This window comes from Rhinichthys klamathensis, unplaced genomic scaffold, assembly GCF_029890125.1.
Source record: "Rhinichthys klamathensis goyatoka isolate OS25496 unplaced genomic scaffold, OSU_Roscu_1.1 h1tg000376l_1, whole genome shotgun sequence".
NCBI classification, from domain to species: domain Eukaryota; kingdom Metazoa; phylum Chordata; class Actinopteri; order Cypriniformes; family Leuciscidae; genus Rhinichthys; species Rhinichthys klamathensis.
Genome location: NW_026606883.1, coordinates 273,059 through 294,279, shown reverse-complemented (window position 1 = coordinate 294,279; position 21,221 = coordinate 273,059). Strand labels below are relative to the sequence as shown.

General features: G+C 36.8%; 2 protein-coding genes across 4 annotated transcripts in view; both read right to left on the bottom strand.

Moving 5' to 3' along the window:
- Positions 1-11,029, bottom strand: part of ndst2b (N-deacetylase/N-sulfotransferase (heparan glucosaminyl) 2b) — a 79,405-nt gene extending 68,376 nt beyond the window's left edge. The window contains exon 1 of one of the 2 annotated variants that reach the window (XM_056233691.1): positions 10,875-11,029. The gene's annotated coding sequence lies outside the window, so the exon portion shown is untranslated. Of the gene's footprint in view, positions 1-10,684; positions 10,785-10,874 lie in introns of those variants that run through there. The other variant, XM_056233692.1, reaches the window with a different exon arrangement.
- Positions 11,030-14,015: 2,986 nt separating this feature from the next.
- si:ch73-127m5.1 (neurotrypsin) overlaps positions 14,016-21,221 on the bottom strand; it is a 43,697-nt gene continuing 36,491 nt past the window's right edge. For both annotated transcript variants that reach the window (XM_056233696.1, XM_056233694.1), the window contains exons 12-15: positions 20,907-21,188; positions 19,685-19,807; positions 16,761-17,041; positions 14,016-15,843 (exon numbers count right to left, since the gene is read on the bottom strand). In XM_056233696.1, coding sequence (XP_056089671.1) covers positions 15,509-15,843; positions 16,761-17,041; positions 19,685-19,807; positions 20,907-21,188 — 1,021 coding nt within the window. In that variant the 3' untranslated portion in view covers positions 14,016-15,508. The remainder of the gene's footprint in view (positions 15,844-16,760; positions 17,042-19,684; positions 19,808-20,906; positions 21,189-21,221) is intronic.

Genomic DNA, 21,221 nt, shown 5'->3' with positions numbered 1-21,221 from the left:
ATTACCGACCCCAAAGTTTTAAACAGTAAATTAACTTTAACCAATATTGAAGTTAAAAAGCTAAAGTTCAGCTAAATATTTAATTGACCCACCCAAATTAAAATGTATTTTGCACAATTTAAATTTAATGTGCAAGTTTATATGACTCTGCAAGCCATTAAAATGATCATTAATGATGTACAATGTCATAATCATAAAGTATGTAAATACATTAATATAAAAACATGCGTGTAATTTTATAACAAGTGTATATATTACATATTACATAACAGGGGCCCTGCTCCGTCTTTCTGAGTGCCTTGGTTTAAAGAAGACAACTTTTTTTTAGGATAACAGATGCTTCCTTATTATCAACTTCAAATACTCATAAAAAAAGCTGAAAGTAAAGAGAACATAGAAAGTTATCCACTGCGCCTTGAAGAAATTCATTAAACCAGCTGACAACAGCTGTCGGGCCTGAGCTCAAGTCCTGTCGCCTGTTTCTCCCAGTGCAGAAGCACCTTTAATCAGTTTCTTTGTGGAGCCCTATGGAAAGATGCCATAGAAAACCGGCTCTTGGACGACCTCCCATAACCTAGGCCTGAGGTTGAATCTGGCAAGCTTTCCATCCTGTCACTGACAGCAACTACAGCTTGCAGAAGAGTTATTACTACTGTGGGGCAGAGGAGGACACGGCTAAAGACGGCAAACCGGAGCAGATGCGGCAAAGTCAGGACCTAGACAACATCGTTAATGTTAGAAGTACACAATCAAGACATCTCTTTCCAAAGTACAACTTGTCTCTCAGAGGATGTTCATAACTCATGCATAATTTATCTAGTGAACTATGTTCTCACAGTGCTGAAAGCTCTGAATGACAAGGTGTATCCGCTGTTATGACACGTGCACAGCGTGGATGCGAGACTCCATGCCAAAAACCACAGGTGAGGATTTTCATAATATGACGCTGGGTTTTGAAGTACTCTCTCTCACTCTCTTTATGAGATTACGGGCCAGTTTCAGTTGATTGCGCCCCAGGAGACAGGCAGAGCATTACGGGTATTCAGAGAGATGCTCGGCTCAGTCGAAGTACAGGCAGGGGGATTTAGAGGCCCTGTGGGACGCCCCGCAGCTGCAAACCTCCACATTTAACCATTATGATAGGGGAACCATTGTGACCAGAGAACTGACCAGAGAACAGATTCCAACTGTTACTTGACGGCCACAACCTTTAACCTAACTGTTGACCACAATGCATTTATCCTCCTCCGACCTTTTAATAAAATCTAAAGCACCTGCTTCGAATTCAAAGCATATCATTTCCCACAATCCTGCAGTGACAAAGCCCTCGGCTAATGCCGCTACTCAAAAGGCAGCACGAGAGAGCGAATCTCATTGTGGATTCAGAAAGACTAAAGAAAAGTGGAGTATCCTATTACACAGCCAAACACTGCTGAATGAGAAAATAGAGTGAGCCTTTTTTTGTGTGGGTTTCTTTCTATTTTTTCACCAGATAACTAGAAAAAAATGTCTTCATGGGTGCCTGTGAGCCACCAAATCATTTGCTTGCTAAGAATATAAATATTTTGTCCCATTTTAGAATGAACTCCACTTTAACCTAGGTCTGTGTGCACGCTTGACAATCCATCAAATTACATGTACACTTTTTTTTTTTTTTGCCATGGTATTAAAGATGCAAATTTATGCAAATGTATGCACCTCATACACTCCATCTTTATAATTAATGGCTAGTACTGCTTCAAAACAAGTCAAAGCGGTATTGTGGAGCACTATAATCAGTGTTTGCTCTCTGTGCAGAGGTCAGCCCCTAGGCACGCGTTCAAGTTCAAGGCAAAACAAAATATCGTCTGTTTGCATGAAAGAGATCTATTAGAGTACTGTGAAAATGACAATTTCGTAAGTCATTAAGTGGCAGGCCCTATTGAAAATTGAAAAATGAAAATGAATATTCTGTCATTTATACTCACCCTCATGTCATTACAAATCTGTATGACTTCTGTGAAGCACAAAATATTATATATTGCTCCAGAAACACAGACATTTCTTCAAAAACTTGTGTTCCACAGAAGAAAGAAAAACATACTGGTCTAGAATGACATGAAGGTGAGAAAATTTATTTTTGGGTTAACTGTCTCTTTAAGATGAAGACATGCAGGAGTTCAGCTGGCACAGTAAAACGGGATTTGCCACCCTGGGAGAACTGACTGACCCCAATATATTTTTTGGAGTTCCAGAACTAAAATTCTTAGCGAGTTATTTCAAGAACATGTTTGACTTCTGGTTACATCAGAAAAATGGGAGATGGTGCTATCATAACATTTAAAAAAATGTTTAACATTTTTAAAGTTATCAGTCTGTCCAATGATGTAGAAACGACATCAAAGATCAAGCTCTCTTGATGCAGAAATACTGAGCTAATTATGATTCGGGTGCTGGCTAACGGAGAGTAAATGAATTACGTGACCAGCACTGACATAGACCATGAGGCTGGGTGCATCGATCTTCGTTTGTAAAAGCGATTTGGATTAACTGTGGAGAAACAGAAATCAACAACAAATGCTTCATCCTTTGCAACATATCATGGATTAATCCTTGAATTATACAGATTTCTCTGACAGAAAACAGAGTGAGATAAATGATGGCTGAGAACCATAATGAGGGATTTCCATTTATGGAATGAAGATGACAGTCTTTGAAGTGCCTTCAGTCCAAAGCACATAACAAGGAAATGACGCAAGACTGAAAGCAATCCGGCATGAAGAAAACCTCCAGTCATTTAAATCCCAGCCATTTTAAAGGAATGAAGATTCACACAGACTAACCAAACAAATAAACTAATGGTTTTGTAGATGGCGGAGTGTCATACAGTGATGAATGCAGAAAGGCCCTTCGGTTAATGAAAAACAGATCGAAATGGGTCATCGTAATGAGCACTTTAAACAAAAGATGACATACCCAATGTTAATGAAATAACAAAAATAGAGAGCATCTGAATACGTCCATGTCGAGGGGTGTTCACACTGACAGCGAATGCGTCATTGGAAGCCATTCAGTTCAATGAGAGTTGGCGAATTGACCACAGGCCATAAACCAAAGATAAGCAGTATTCATATGTATGCAAATGAGCAGTGACGTGGTGCGGCGACTATCTAACCGGATACAATTAGAGTCAATTGTCAACATCTAGCAAGCAATAGCACAAAGACTCGCATCATCCTATTTACTCCCTTTCATTGTGAACATGGCCTTTGTTCAAATGGTTCATGTAAACGAACAGGTTCAAAACGATTTACTTTAGTTAGTTAGTTGCTTTCTAGGTTTACTAGATAGATGCATTTACAGTAGTGTAAATTTATCAGTTCAAATTGAAGCCAATTATTATATGCAATTACCTTATTTGAGAAACTCATTGTTTCTGTGAAAGATAAGACTGCTCTAATTGCAGTCTAACTAAATTTTATCATCCAAATGTTAAATTTTTAAAAAGATATTGCTCTCTAAAAAGCTTCAATGCACAATAGTTAGCCATGTTTTGATCAACACTCTCATGGCAAATCATAATCATATTTCGTTTTTGGCAAATTGATGGCTAATTCGTATGAATTTGTTCTCATTCACACAATTTTGTATGATCTGCTTACACGCCTCACTGGAGGTTAGGTTTAGGGGTGGATCTTCATACTTTTCTTCTAAAAATTGTACATTTTTATACAAATCATTGTACAAATTTGCCACCTCACAAATAGCTACATTTTCTGATGAGATCGGGTTGGTTTTTTTAGCAGCTTGTTGTGTAACTAACTATTTTTTATAACGTTACATGATGGTAGTTTGACTGTAGTACTTTACATTTTGAGAAATTTGCAGCTTGTTTCAAATTAGCTTCCCCAACACTGTTTAAGTGTGTACTAACTGTAAACCGAAACAATTGGAGAGCATTGGAAGTCAAATGTTCACAGGTAATCCGGGATGTCAGATCAATCCACTCAGCTGGGTTAGAGGAAAAGTGAATTCTGTTCTACAGTAGATCTATTTACTGATAAGTTAACCAGGCATATAAGTAAACTGCAAGTCTATGAGGAAAACATTTTTAGTAAATAACATACAGTCTCCATTAGCAATCCCAATACAGTCTGATCTCTGACTATGACGCTCTGCTGGGGTTTACCTGCCGTGTGAATGTGTGCAACGACTAATTTCATTGACGTTGAAACCGAAATGTTGCCACTGACTAGTCGCATAAGCAAGCTATATTGTTATATACTAGTTTTTGACATGAAGAAAGGGAAAAGATTTGTGTAGGCTTTCAAAATACTCCCTCACTTGCTCATCTTCCAAATGTGAACATTTTTCTGAACCCGCTGCGAGAGCCACAGAGAAAACCAAAGCATGCAAAATCTGGGGTAAAATGAAATGATTTTGTTTTCTGCTACAGATATGTGCTTTTCAAAATAATATATTCATTTCAAAATGAAACATTAACATGATTGTAATTTAAACGTAGCCTTTGTTAAAAATATAAAGCAAAACATTAAATGTGCATATGTAAACGACTAGTATTTCCAAGTCGACTAGCAGCAGCAGTATATCGACTAGTCTCAAACATCCAGTTCTAACATTCGGTGTTTAAACATTATTATGACAATATCAGCAGATGGCCATGTTAGCTTTTTTCAGCTGGTCAAACAAGCCTGAATGGGTAATCGATTTGATAAAAAGCAGGGGAAAAAAACGATTTCTCTGCCAACTTAAAACCATTGAACTGAATGAAAATGGATTTATCCGAGTTAACAGATTTTGGAGAGGAAAATACATTACCTGCTGTGCTTAATGCAGACTCTGCATCTGACAAGGTAGTTTCTAGGACACATAATATCTAATTTTGTGGGAGCTTAAACATATTTATACCATAAAGTCCCTTCAAAAAACGATAAGTGATGCAAATAAGGCCCTGGCTTTCATCTGTGTGTAAAACTAATTGTATTACAGATGTATGTCCCAGATAGCACAGGTACGTCTCTAAGATGCCTGCTAAAGTGCGCTTCATCTGGAAAAACATCTGATAAACGTCTCAGAAAAAGCAGTTTTACATACATTCTACATCATAAACATCTTAAAGACATTTTCTAAATGTGTATTTAACGTCTAACAGGAAATATAAACCCCTTTCACACAGCCCGTTGATCCCGGGAAATTGCTGTAAAATTGCTAGTGCCTTCTGTGTGAACGCATATACGTCCCAGGATTGATGCCGGGATCGATGCCGGGATGAGGACCTAGTAACATTGCCGGGATCAGTCCCGGAACGCGCCCTGTGCATTCCTTATCGAATTAACACGTTGAAAAGAAGTCATAACTGAAAAAAAAGTTGTGATTTGACAATGAAACATGTTGTACATAAAGTTTGAACATCAACATCTAATGCCTGATCAGCTGCCATGTTGTTCAAAGCAATGCAAACACTTCCGCTGTTGTACCACAACATGTTTTCGACGCGTACGTTACACGTCACGTCCTGACGCGTGTCTTTATGGGATCTTTACGGGATGTGTGTGAAAGCAGATTCCGGAAAATCTCTGGCAGTGTGAATGAACCAAAATCAAACGATCGAGGTGTGATTCCTGGATGACAACCCGACATTCTACTTGGATCTGTTCACGTCCTCAGACTTTCAGATCATTCTTGCATTATTAAGGCATTAACAATCTCAACTATATGAATTATTAAACAGAAATATTATGAAATAATAACTTAATTACATTTTAATGCTGAAGCCATGCTATTTTGAGTGCAGAGCTCTCAGTTTACAAGTTGTAGTTATGAGTTCTACGAGGATATGAACACTTACAAATTGAGTAATTATGGTAATTCCGACATGGCGTAAAGTGAACACACCTAAACTTCCAGGTACTTGGGGTAAAAAGAGCTACTTGTGCTTGCTCTTTTTGAACATCCCACCACAAATATTGCGTTTTTAAACACCATGCAAGGTTAAAAACAGTCCAAGTCTAGTTGTGTTTTAATGCAAAAACGTAAGAAATTACCTGTGCAATCAGGGTCAGGTGATTAGTCAACTGGTCACTCGTGCAACTCACAGGCTAGCCTATTTTGAAAATCCATAGTTTTGAAAATCCCTAACCAAAATGAAAGCATGTTAGTGTGCAATGTGAAGGAAAATAAGTCAGCAGAGAGCCACAGGAATGAGTACGGGCATAAAAATATGAAAATCCAACAAACCCAAAAATCTATGGATTTCCCAGCAAATAAAGCCTGCTTTCAAGCGGACTCTTTCATGTCAGAGAGAATAGTTAGATGAAATGAAAGGACAAAAGCAAATACAAGAGCGAGAGAGCAGGAGAGAGTTGGAGGAAAAAGCACAGCACATTTTCCATTTTCCTCTGCAAGTAAAAAAGCACATGAATTATGGATGCGAGCAAGCCAACAGTGCGAGAATTTGATCCCTGACCAGACAGCTCTTGGCTCCCCGTGGAGCAGCCCGCCACCATCCCCCCTACCGGGTTTTTCAACATTGCTACCATCCATTCCTAACTTCCTTCTTGAGGAGAGAGCAGGAACTGTCGGCTAACAAGGCTTGGAGACTATTGCCTGGGGACAGGACGTACTTGTCTAGGAGACTTCAAGACGCTACCTCTGCATGCCTTCTATTGTTAGCATCTTGATCCTCAAAACTGAACTGACATTTTCACCTGTTGGTTTAAATGTGAATGTTCCACCACAGATGCTCATGACGGCTCCATCATGAGGGGTTTGCAGGTCAGATAAGAAAACAAAAGGATTATTTACAAGTACCCTCAGCCATTTACAGAACACAAAAATAATGGCTCTAACTATACAACATTAACTTTAAGTGAAGAAAGCAATACCAAGAGATCCCAATTTAAACGGAAAGTAAGATTTACAGTAAAATATATCCTACAGAAAACAACAGGCAACTAAAATACAGACTAGTAAAGACCTTCTGGATGATTTTCTGAAGCTCATACCACTGAGTCAGGCATTAACTATAAGGACATCACGTGTTTGAGTCGAACACATAACACTGAAGCAAGAGCTCTGTGACCAATAACCCAAATAACTACATCGAATTTCAAAATGATGAAAACTATTCATTTCTACCACTTTTCTTGCGTTTATAAATGGTACTGTATTACAACTGGTCTTTGTTACAATGTTTTTGTGACATAAAGCAATCTGTGAAATTTGAGTGATTAACTTTACACCATTCATCACGTACCACTGATCACTATATAGATTATAGGTATATTATATTATAATATATAATATTATGAATCAGTGTTTCCACCATGGTTTAATCAGACACAGTTTAATCACCATGGGAAAATCTCAGAGTAAAACTGGGAGTTGTGAAAAATATGATACACCGGTGTTTTTCCAGATGAGAAGTTTATCTAGGTATCATCTTTTTACTCTTTTAATTTCTGTTTTAATTTTCCTTGCTTTTATTTTGTGATTATTTTAATTCCTTTCTGTAAAGTACTTTAAAATGCCATAGTGTATGAAATGTGCTATATAAATAAACTTGCCTAGTTCAGATTAATTCAATTGACTATTAAATAGGTATTTTATGATATCATGTTGTTAGCTTAGCAACATGCTAATGTCTAATGTCCACAAAAGCAGCTAACACCTAGGAGTTATACCGTGTTCACGCCATGTTGCAATTATCATAATTATGCAATGACAACAAGTGACATTCTTCAGACTCGGATTTATGTGTTTCTATGGCAACATTATCAATGGCAAAATGAATCTGCAGCAGTCAGGTGGTATAAGTCGGGTTTTCGAGTTCTACGACGTGAACGCTTTTTACAAGTCGAAACCTTGTAATTACGGTAATTCCAACATGGTGTGAATGCACCTTTAGACATTACCATGTTGCTAAGCTAACAGCATGATACCATAAAATGCATTGGGTAAAATAGTCCATTTTTAATTCAACCGAACCATTTCATACAAGCATGTTTATAATCAGTATGTGCATTGTGAGATAGGCTTATCTGTTAAGGATACATGCAACACTGTGTTACAATTTAGCAAAAATAAATCTTAGGGGACAGCATAATCATGTAGTCTATATTTTGAAACGGCCTTTGTCGGATGCGTAGGCCTATGTGTGATGCTTACATAGGCATGGCTAAATTTTGGAACTAATTACTGCAATAGTGAATTCAACTGCCTTTAAGAGCAGAGAGATAGAATCCAACAAAAATGTCTTATAGTTCATAAATTAAAATTTAAATCAATGCTCTGAGAATTCAGGGACACATTGAGCAACTCAGTCTTTGGGAACTGAAGAAGGAACACTATATAGATATTGGTTAGGCCTGAAACCAGGCATTGGAGCATTCCACACCACAAACAGAACACCACCACGCCAACCCACTTACAAAACAAACTCCAAAACAGCAATGAAAAAGCATTGCATAAAATATTATCAGCCAATAACACAGCGCACTGTGGGTACAACAATATTGCATTTGGAATTAATTAAATACATGCAAACACACCTCACTTTGTTCAATTCCATTAAATATAGCAATTAGTCTTGCTCTAAGCAACACTGGCCACTTTTTAAAGTTACATCACAAAAACAGAACTGAGACTGTGTTATCAGCCACTAATCATGAGATGCGCCTTAAAAGTCAAGAGCTAAATTAAACAATGAATGACAACAACCCTTGGCCTTGGTTTGCACAAAGGATTAGCTTTCATATACTAAAGCAGGTTTTGCACCATTAACAATGAAACAAACAGCTTTGTTGACTTAACTATTGTGACTGAATAAAAATCTGCACATTGCACTTGATGTCAAATGGACACAAGTAGCTGATGACTAGCATTCATATAAATTGTGTGCATGGCAGTGTATTACAAAAAATAAGAAAGTAATTTATAAGAGTACGTGCATTGATGTGCATCCAGGGTATGACGGATTGAAGGAGGTGGCTGCCGTGTGCAGACGAGGAGGTATGGTCTATTTACACAGTATAAGCACATAAACAGGTTTGGCTCCACTTTTATTGAGCACTGATTAAGCTCTTCGTGAAGCAAATTACAGTCTGGAGAATAAAGGCCACGAGCAACAATGTTTAATTATATCTGACTCATCAAGGACATCAACGAGGCACTCAATGAGTAGTATTCATCTTCAGCTCTCTGACCAGCACTCATTGGGTTCCTCAGTCAAATGAGAGGCATTAATAGGTTCATTTCAAAGGAGGCGGATGCTCTTTTATTTCTCTCTTCTCCTACTTCAATAGCTGCCGAATGTAATTACTGAGTCGAAGCTAAAACGTCTAAAAACGATTTTCATAATTTCAATTCAAATGTGCCATCAGTCCACCAGCAGCAACAGTAGTCATTTCTTTCAAAACTTCAATAGTCTTTTGTGTCTTTCCACTCCAGTTTCGTTTTACTTTAAACCGCAAACATATTATCAGTAGCACATTAAATGAGACTTAATTGTCTCAGAATCTATGGTATAAAATCACAGAAATGGATGTGTTCCAATCTCGGATGCACAGCCAGTGAAACTATCTTGTCGTGAGTATTCACAGGCAAGAAAACAGATGCTTTCCTAATCATAAAGTCCAGTTATTCCCTCACAACGTAAGACACTTAACAAGCATCTCAAAAGCAAGCAGGCCCTTGTGCTTTAAAATATGTCATTTACTGATATGTTAGAATGACAACAATTTTTTTTTTTTTTTTTTTGATGTGCAAAACACAGACAAAATAAACACATCAAGAGGAACTTCCCACACACCTTGGCAGAATATCACAGACTGCGCTGGCAACACCCCAAATGCCAACAGCAAACAATTCCAGGTTGTATGTTTTAGCACAAAGATACATCATCAACAGGTTTGTTTGTGCGTTGAATTACATGGAGATAACTGTGACAAAAGATCCTTTATAATTGAGGTAGACTGATTGGTTTAAACAATATTTTGTAACCGATAGTCACAATTTTCAATTTAATCAGTTATCGGTTCTTTTTATAGGGATACTGATAAATGCCACCATTTGTTGAGTAGTAGCCTACAAACAATTCGTTTAAACTTAATTTATGATTTTTGGAAAATTACACAATGACTTAAATAACAGCCAATTACGGTATTCTCAAGAAAAGCGTATCTTAATTCACTAAATGAATGCAAAACAAAAAATATTTTTGCAAACATCTAGATCATTAGGCTTGTTGTTATTATCTATCAAACATTCTTAATCCATTTTTAATATCTATGTTTGTGGTCTAATCATCATTATTGTCAACAATAAAAATCGGTTATGTAGGCTAATTTATCAGACAATTAAAAATAATTGTTTTTTGTCTTAAAAAAGCAATATCGGTCAATCTCTGCAACAGATAAATAAATAAACAGACCCATTTCAGCACATAACTGTGCAACAGAACCTTGATTTCCATTACTAATATATAAAAGCTGAACACAAACTAAAAATAAACTAACCCCGTTCTAGAGACACAAACATTTTGACAGGTCTCTTCCACCTATTGTTGGCTAACGTTACTGACTGACTGTAGAGAATTTGATGGTCTCAAGCAAATTGTAAACATTGCAACTTTGCAAACAATAGCACTGATTTGTCTTCAATCTACAAACAACCCACTAGTACATACCACTCTCATCGAACAAGTCCTCGTGCATAACTCAAGGCTGAAGGCGAGATGTTCTGCATCTAGCGGACTGCCACATTGCAACTGAAGTCAACGCCAAACCAGTGTGTGTGTGTGTGTGTGTGTTTCCAGAAAAAGCAAACAGCCCCTTGGAACACGCATAGAACACAGCACTCAGCACGCATCCCCTTACCGTTTTAAATGCCCGCTTTGAGAGCGGTCGCGAGAATGCGAATCAACTGGACGCCACAGAAATAACTTTGATGTCTCGTGAGCGCATCCTGCGCCGCTCGCTCGCGCTGCTCCGCCATCTTCAGCGCGCGCCGAATGCGCGAGAGTAGAGCAGCTGACGGGCACGCGGGGAGGGTTCTTCACAAAACAGCCCGAAGTTCTAAGCTCCCCATCCATGCACTAACACCCCTGTCATGTTAGGGTACCTATCTACTAGGTTCTTTTTACCGTTTTATAATTAAACAGTCTATTCGAAAAATAATCTGTTTAAGTGATCAATTAAAAACAAATTTAAAATAACTAAATGTAAATAAAATCATATATGACAGCATATAGGCCTATATAGTTGACAAAAACGCCCTTTTAGCACATGTAGCTTTCCCAGAACAGACCAAAAATATTTATGACTTACACTGCACGACAAAGATTTGTGTCCAATATGCTGTGTAGCCTACAATGATCTTCTAGACTATAGCCTACAGGGTTTGAAATTAACTTTTTCACCCACCAGCCAATGTGGCCATTAAATCTAAGTTAAGTTACCGGACATTCAAAACTTCTACTAACCAAAAAAAGAAAAGAGGAAGAAATTAACCAGATTAACTACGTCACAGTTTATATCCAGGCTATATGCTAAGGCCTATATGGGGCATTTTAAGAATTGGTTCAAAGTCAGAGTTGGAAACGTCTTGAAAAAATATATATATTTTTCCAAATTTTGTATGTTTGTATAATATCCAAGGTACACATTTCCAGTAATTTTGCAGTTAATTATCATATTGTATTTTCAGAAAGTTTTGGAATATTTTTCCTCTCCCCAAATTTATATTGGCTTATATTGACATTAATATTTTGTTAACATCTACCTTGTACATATATTTTTTTATTTAAAAAAAAAGTTTTCACAGGTTAATCAATAGCAATTAGAATTTCAACAATATTTCAAGTGTAATTTATAAAATTTGTTGTATTTTGAATACAATCTTTCTTTGTAAAAGGCATTAAGTTAATCATACTGATTTCAAAGTTAAGGATTCATTAGTTTGAATATACATTGAACCAAACACATTTTCGGTAGTGACAGTAAGGTTTTGGTAGTGACATCACACTGCAGAATTTTAACTCACATACTAAAACACTACTAAAACATACTAAAATAATAATGATTTGCATTACTGTACTAAAAATTTGTTTATTTCCCCCAAATAAATGATAAAGTGGTGATGACATGTCAATGTGATGACAATGATGACATGTTTCGGTCATGATTGTTTCGGTAGTGACAATTTTAGATACTTTTGTGCCTATCGCTCTAATATGCTAATCAGCACATGGTTAACTAGCACAGTTCTGAACAGTTGTACACCCACAAAAACTAAATGTTATCGGATAACACTCAGAAACCATCACATGTTTCGGTAGTGGCAATTTTAGATACTTTTGAGCCTATAGTTGAAAGATGATAGCCAGCACATGGTTACCTAGCACAGTCCTGAACAGTTGTACATGCATAAAAACTACATTTTTATGGATTAACACCCAAAAAAAGTTTGCTAAATTGCAGAAAAAAGTTTGGTAGTGACGTTCCTTAAAGTTACACACAGATTTTCAGACTTTTGAACACATTTCCCTCAAAATGATGTAACTATCTACAATGAAAGAGAGGCTATGAGAGAGAGGCACACAGGAATATTTCCTGATCAAAAATGTAGGGGTGCTGTTAAAATCAGTCTCAGCCAATGGACTAAAACACACACACACTATTTCGGTAGTGACGTAAATATGCGGGACACATTTTTTTACATAAAGTTTCATGATTAAAAAAAAAAATTAGGGGTTAGGGTTCGGGACAGCCACCTCCCAATTGAAAGTACCCAATAAATGATGATATTATATATATTAAACTTACTTATATTTTAAATATTATTGTGGGATTCAATAGATAATAGAAGGATCATAGTAAACATCTAAAATTTTAATACTTAAATGCTTTCTTGTTTCTTGGTTGTGGGACAGCAGTTTGCACCAATTCACCAATTCTGTGGAATGGTCCATATATATATATATATATATATATATATACTGTATATATATGTTTTTTTACATGTTTTTTTTTAAGTGCAAAAACATTTATTGCAGTGGTTTAATAGGTCTTGTTACAATCTAATTCAAATTCAAATTAATAATCAATATGAAATAATCTTCAAAAATGTATTTTAATAAATCAAAATATAGCCTACAATTAAACCATGTGAAGCAATACAATGCCAAAGCCACAAGAAGAGGTCACTTTATTTTGGCACTTGTCACACATGAAAATATTCAGAGGGTTACAGAAACTCAAAGACTTGGTAATGACTGAGAACATCATCAACGTACAAACAGATGCTTGCATGACATGCAACAGATATCAACACTCTCCAGAGTCAGGGAGATGAGCTCCTTATCACGGCCCTTGATGAAGAGTCCCAAAGCTCTGATGCAGTGATTGGCCACTTTAAGCAGTGTTCTGAGAGCGAGGCCTGTGTAGTTTACTTCTAAAATGGCTTTTGAAGATCTAAGCAGGCACCATCCAAACACAGAAGTTAGTCTTCAGAGAGGAGAAGCACTTGATCCAGTCCAGTTCCCATTTGATGCATCTCCAGAACATACCAACAAGACCCTCTAAGCAAAAATACTGAAGTAGTGCTTTGAGATCTTAACTGTTCCTATTTCTTGAAAATCCACCATTTAATGTGTAGCCCTGGGTTTTATAGCAATAAACTGCCATAAAAATATGCGGCCCCATCGGAAGGCATGGCTCCACTAACATTAAGAATACATGAATAATATATGCCTGTTAACTAATTTAGCAGGCAATATCAGATTATTAGAATAATTTGTACGACAATATGCATCAATTATGAAGCAGGCTGAATATAACTTTTTAATGTTAAGAACTGGCTTTTTAGAAGTAATTTCAGATCTCACAGTGTTTTAGAGAGAGATTCTGTGAATATTTGTTGCATCAATAGAGCACACATAAAAACGGACATGATTTAGACTTCCTTGAATTTTTGGAAACGTTAAATGTCACATTATTTTCACCCAGCTGGAAATAATTATTCAGATTTTCATCACATCTAAATGTGCAATCACGACAAAAATTGGATGTATATGAAGCTCTTGGCTTTTACATTCTCATCCATCATCTGTGATGTCATTTCTTATATAGCCTAAATTTGCCTATTGCCTCTCTTAATGATGAATTTTAAAGAGCCCTTGTTGCTTACTTTTTTACTCTTCAAATTAAATACAAAAATCTGTCATTCTTTGCATGAATTCTGTCCTGGAATTCTGATGGAATTCGTGAAGAAACAGTCAAAAGGGGTTTAAAAATAAGAAACAGACTGAATAATCTAGAATCTATATACAGAACAGAATTGAGTAAAAAAAAACAGCACAATATCGCCACCCACTGGATGAAAACACACAGTTCACAGAACAAAGTACAGATGCTACAAAATAAAATCTCATTATACTGACTGTCAACCAAAATATAGTCAGTCACAAACTTGCACTTTCTACACATTAGAAATGAGAAACTCCTCTTGATTTCATCCTTTGAATGGACAAACCCCATTATCAATTGCCATACTACCTTTACATAATGACACGCGTATTAAATCACCATGACAAATAAGAGAAAAGTCACATTAGGTTATTCGCTATTATGATTCTAAAATGCCATTCTAAAACTTGTACTTAGACTGTGACAAACAAAACAAACAGTCATTTATCTTCAAGAGCTGTATGTTAATGCATCAAAATTGATAGTAAATGAATGCCAATTTGAAAAGTTAAATATCATAATTGACTGTACATGATTTAAAAACGGCATTAAATGTATGACACATACAAGAAGACACATGGCTTTAAAGATCACTTCGACTGTCGCTAATCTAATAAAGCCTACGTGATTCATTTTACTTGTCTAATCCACAACACTGAAAATGTTTCCACGAAGGTGCAGTTCAAGCCTTCTGTTAAATAAGAATAGTAAAAGAATCCATTCCTTTTTCTTCCACCCCACAGAATAAAAATCAAACCTGCTTTTGCAGAGCTTTTGCTACCATTCTATACCATGCGGAAGGCCTGGGCAGCTGCATCAGATGGCTTTTAAAGACAATACATACATTAACATGCACTGCAGCCTCTGGATGGCGCTAGAAACATTTTAAATGCACAGTAGAATCACATGTCGCACACTAAAATGAAAATGTTATCCTCATTTACTAACCCTCGTACGGGTTTGGAACTAGAGGGTGAGTAAATGATGAGCGGACATTATTAAAGGTAAATTGTCCCTTTAACATCACACGGGTCATTCTACAGTGTCCTAGATGAATGAAAACCTTCCCAGACTCTAGACTTCCTAATCTCTAAATGCTAAAGATGCCAAATTGAATTGTACAGATAGAATACAGAGGAATTAAGATCCAGGGTGTTGAAAGCATATAGCAGGTGTTAAACACTCTCAGGCTCTTGTTTTTCCTTTCATAGAGTCCTGGGTCTCTGAGGTGTGACGGGCGGGTGGTTTTCCGAGAGAGTGGTGCTTCAGTGCTGAAGAGGGGCGGTGCTGTGTGTCACCTGTTCGATCCAGAGCAGGTAACGGCTGACCCGTGAATACACACCTGGGTACGAGGGGTCACCGCAGCCGTGACCCCAGGAAATGACCCCTGTCAGTACCCAGCGCCCTGCCTCGCCCTGACACACTAGCGGACCCCCGCTGTCGCCCTGGCAGCTGTCAGCATGCTTTCTCAGGTCAGACGTCATGCTGCCCGCACACAGCATGTCGTGGCTTGTGAAACGCTCGCCATAGCGCTTCTTACATTGCCACGAGGGCAGAAGAGGAACCCAGGCCTGAAGAAGAGTGCTGGGATGCTCAGTGTCTGAAAAATATGGGGAAAACAAATGGTAAGACACCATTTGCAGCACATTTAAAGGAACAGTTACCCCAAAATGACATTTCTGTCCTTCATGTTGTTCCAAACAAAAGAAGATATTTGTTATAAAAAGATAATCCATTTTATAACATGGATTGATGAATCGTGCACAATAAGACACAATATATATACAGTATATATATATATATATATATATATATATACACACACACACACACACATATATATATATATATAGCCTTTATATAAAGCAGGACAGATTTTCAACAATGATAATTATAAGAAATGTTTCTTAAACACCAAATCAGCATATTAGAATGATTTCTGAAGGATCATGTGACTCTGAAGACTGGAGTAATGATGCTGAAAATTCAGCTCTGCCATCACAGGAATAATTTACATTTTAAAATCTATTAAAAATAGAAAACAATTGTTTTAAATTGTAATAATACGTCATAATATAACTGTATTTTTATAAAATAAATATTGCCTTGGTGTACATAAGAGACTAGAGTGTTAGTAGAGTATTAGTAGACTGGTAAGGCTAGTGTTAGAATAAGTTTGACATGTAGTTGCAAAGTTACTTATAGTCAGTAGAATATCTGTTGGGGAGCAACAAAATAAAGAGTTAGCAGATATTAAGCAGACAATCTACTAATACTCTAATGAGAGTTAGTTGACACATAGGTGTAACGTTACTTACAGTTCACAGAATGTTCAAAAGGGACCATCAAAATAAAGTGTTACCAAAAAATCTTAAAGAATCCAAACTTTTGAGTGTATATGTATACATATGTGTGTGTGTGTGTGTGTGTGTGTGTGTGTGTGTGTGTGTGTGTGTGTGTGTGTTTCATTTCATGACCTGCCAATATTGTGCCCATGTAAGAACAACCCAACATTACCTGTCATTCCCCAGCCAGTGATGACACAAGACGCAGGTCTCTTGCCCCACTTGCTGCCAGGTGCAGGCAGGCAGGCGGCGTTAGTATGAGGGTTAAAGGCCACGCACTTCCCCTCGGCGCCCTTCAGCCGGACCAGAGCCACGTCATGCTCCCAGCTCTCCGTTCGGTACTTCCTGTGCACCTCTATGCGCTCTGGAGAGAGCACACGTTCAAAATCATCCTGTTCCCGCGTGTGATAATCCCCGAGCTTCACCACGTACCGTGAAGCATCACTGCCAAACCTGTAGAATCAAGACATTCATTCATATTACAGGTGATGTACTGCCATTTCAGTCTTTCCACTGCTACATAAATTCATGCACTACCGCTCAAACGTTTGTGGTCAGTAAGATTTGTTTATTGTTAATGAAAAAAATATCTTATGCTCACAGAGGCTACATTTATTTTACTAAAAATAAAAAAACTGTAATATTGTGAAATATTATGACAATTTATAGATTAAAGATTCTAAAGATTTTTCTAGTCGACTAGTAGTCGTTCGTTTAAGCGATTAGTCAACTAATCGTGCATTTATATTAATAAGCCATTAATCAAACGAGCCTTATTGCCTAGGCTATATATTACATAGCCTAACCAGCGCTCAAACACACTCATAAAGCTTGCCACAGCCCACCGGCAATAGTGATGATTATGAGTGTGTCGTAAAAACAAACGGAGGAGACTGTCTAAACATTTTAATAATTTATTGATAATGTTTTCTGTGTTTTTGGCCCGCAGAGATTAAGTCACGATGCTGACTCGTCATCTCCGCAGTAGCTAGTGGACACGCCTAGCTGCCATACGGATTACATAATCAGAGAATATTTATTTTCCATTTGAATTTGGTTTATTTAAAAGTAGATATTTCAAGCTTTCTATAGACATATTTCTCATGTCTGTGAGGCAAGTATCCACTGAGTTTCGGTTCGTTTTGGGACGTGACTGAGACCAATACGTCAGAAAGCGAATCCTGATTGTTTTCATTATTTTACAAAAGTAGACCCTTTACAGTTTGCATTCCTCTTATCTGAATGACCAAATATGATGGAGTATTTTAAGTTAAAGGCAATGGTGCCGGTGCCTGTGTGTAATGCAGCACTCACACAAACACTTATGCGTCTAATAATAGCGCACATTTATCTCGGTTAACATTAGAGCAAGCAGACTTGTACAATTGTTTCAAGTGATAAGCCATATTTGAGGTTGATGAATGATAGGCGAATGTTTGGATTTCCTGCCGTTATCAATCTGTCCATCACAGACTGCATGATTTCGCCACATCTTTTTATGAATTTGTGTGTGTTTCCTGTTTGGTTATGTATTTATGTATTTTATTGTCTGAAGTGATTGTAGAGCATTTTGGTCAGCAGTGGGTGTTTTAAACGTGCTCTATAAATAAAAGTGCCTTGCCTTGCCTTTACTGTCACTTTTGATTCATTTAATGGATCCGTGCGGAATAAAAGTATTAATTTATAAATTTAAAAAAAAATAACAGTAGTGTAAAATACATATATTTGGTATTACAATTAGTAGTTTGTGTGTTGGTAAATAAAGCTTTAGAAAGTTTTTATATGTAAATGAAAACTTTTTTTAATGTATTTGTGCCAGATGACATCTGAAATACACATGCCAGTGTTCTTCAACTACATTTATTGCGGACCAAAAATCTGAGGGGCAACAAACATTTTTCAGAATAATTATCAGATTTTTAGCCATTTTAAGACAAATTAGGGAACTAAAGAAAATTTAACTGTTAAAGCCCATATATTCAACCCACATAGGGAGATTTTATTTCATTTAGAACTGTACATTAAATCATTAAAGGATTAGTTCACTTTAAAAAAAACTTTTGCTGATAATTTACTCACCCCCATGTCATCCAAGATGTCCATGTCTTTCTTTCTTCAGTCGAAAAGATTAAGGTTTTTGATGAAAACATTCCAGGATTTTTCTCCATATAATGCACTTTGCTGGGTACCAAACGGTTCAAGGTCCAAAAGACAGTTTCAGTGCAAACTGCAAACTGTTCAAAGGGCTTTAAACGATTCCAGACGATGAATAATGGTCTTATCAAGCGAAACGATCGCTCATTTCAAAAATAAATAACAAAGTTTAAGTTTAATAATTTCAAATGCTCACCTTGCTCTGTTCTGTGATGCACGTTCGTGACTCTCCTGTTCGAACTCGTCCATCAAAATGAACAAATCTTTTTTCGAGTCATTTGGTTCATTTAACGAACGAAATGAACGAATTGACTCGGAAAAAGATTCGTTCATTTTGATGAACGAGTTCGAACAGGAGAGTCACACAGAACAGAGCAAGGCGAGCATTTGAGCTTATAAAACTTAAACTTTGTTATTTATTTTTTAAATGAGCGATCGTTTCGCTTGATAAGACCCTTATTCATCGTCTGGTGTCGTTTAAAGCCATTTGAACAGTTTGCAGTTTGCACTGAAACTGTCTTTTGGACCTTGAACCGTTTGGTGCCCAGTAAAGTGCATTATATGGAGAAAAATCCTGGAATGTTTTCATCAAAAACCTTTTTCTTTTCGACTGAAGAAAGAAAGACATGGACATTTGGATGACATGGGGGTGAGTAAATTATCAGCAAAAGTTTTTTTTAAAAGTGAACTAATCCTTTAAGTCTGCCAGTGAAGAAAAATGAGCATTCCCTTGTCCTGAAAATATTTTGTACTTCGCAGTGCAGATTGTGCTTTATAATTTTCATGATTGCAGAGTGTTTCTTATTTTTGCAGTTTCAATGATTTAATCAAAATCAATCAGTTAAAAATGATTATAGAGTCGAAATTGGCCCTTGAGGTTATAGCTGAAGAGCCCAGACATAGCAGTTAGTACCACTGATGTCCAGCAAGTGTCTCTCTTACCGTTTAAAGCAGTGAGCTGCAGTGAGCAGCCAGCAGGAGTTGATGAGAGTCGCTCCGCACAGAGGCTGATTCCCTTTAGACTGAGATCTGAGCCACAGGGACGCCTGCCAGGGCCAGTCACCCCTGCGGGACACACACACACACACTGGATGAGGTCAAGAAATAGACACTGTCATATTCATTTGGGAAGAAGTAGGGTGTCAGAATTGTATTTTATCAATTAAAAATCATTCAAAAGTGAAGCATGTAATTTTTTTTATACCTTATACCTTAATCTGTAGAGACAACCATAAATAAGCTATTTGTAGGTTAGCTTTCCCCAAAAGTGTAAACACTGAGGGTTTGTGGCACTATAAAAACAGCAACACTCGCTTAACCAGTGGTACAGTGTTATTTTAGTGTTATAGTATTAAATACTATTATAGTATTTATTCACATTTTAAATTAGCTTTATTTTTATTTTCCATTTAGCTTTAATTTATTTTTATTTCAGTTTTAGTAATGTTAGTATTTTAACTTAAACTTTAATTAAATTTATTTCAGTTTGTTGCCAAAGACAATATTAAAGTTTCCATAAATTTCGATATTTAAATGTTATTTTATTTCAATGACCAAAAGTGATTTTTAATAGTTTTCATTTTAGTTATCAATAACAACACTGCAATGTCGTGAGTTTAGGGTGGGATTATCTATTTAACTGACCAATTGCAGATGAGGGGATCTGGAAAGCTGAGAGAAAGAAATATCATTTTTACAATTTCATTTAACTCTTTAACTACACTCTTTGAAGAAAAGGTTCTATATAGAACATTAAAGGGTTCTGTCAAGCGCTTCACATATATATAGAACCTTTTAGGGGTTCCCATCATGGGATAATTTAATGAATTTAGTTTTAATTCATTTTGTTTCAATTAATTTTTAATTTTAATTACATTTTATGAATTAAACGACTTGTAAACATACTTCATCATGAAATAACCTGTTAAAAATGCAATATTTTAAGGCATTTCTCCTAAATAGAACCTTTTTGGGCATAAAGGGTCCTTTAAAATGGAGTCAAAATCCATAGGGTTTTGTATAGAACCTAATTTAACCTTTTTCTAAGAGTGTAGTATGTATTTGCTTGTATTTACTTACTTGTACTTGTATTTGCAATCCATTTTGAAAAATATCCACGACATGTGTTGTAGAACTGATTCCACAGCAGTAAAAATGTGATTACCTGAGAGATTTGTATCCACCCACAATTCTCTTGCTGCGTCTCTCAGCGCCAGCTCTCAAACCGCAGGTGTGTGTGCCCACCACTGCTATGTCAGCCTCTGGCTCCGGCAAATAATCACACGCTACACCTGCATCCTGTCCGTGCTTACAAGCGTGGCTGTCTTGTCCTTTAGAAGGGCATTCTCCGAGGAACGACTCCTTCCCAGTGCACCTCACATTGGTCAGATGGACGGTCCCCTTCCCTGCTCCGAAATAACCCATCGGCCGCGCTTTTGACACCCCACTGCCATAGAGAGTATAAAAACATTTAAAGACT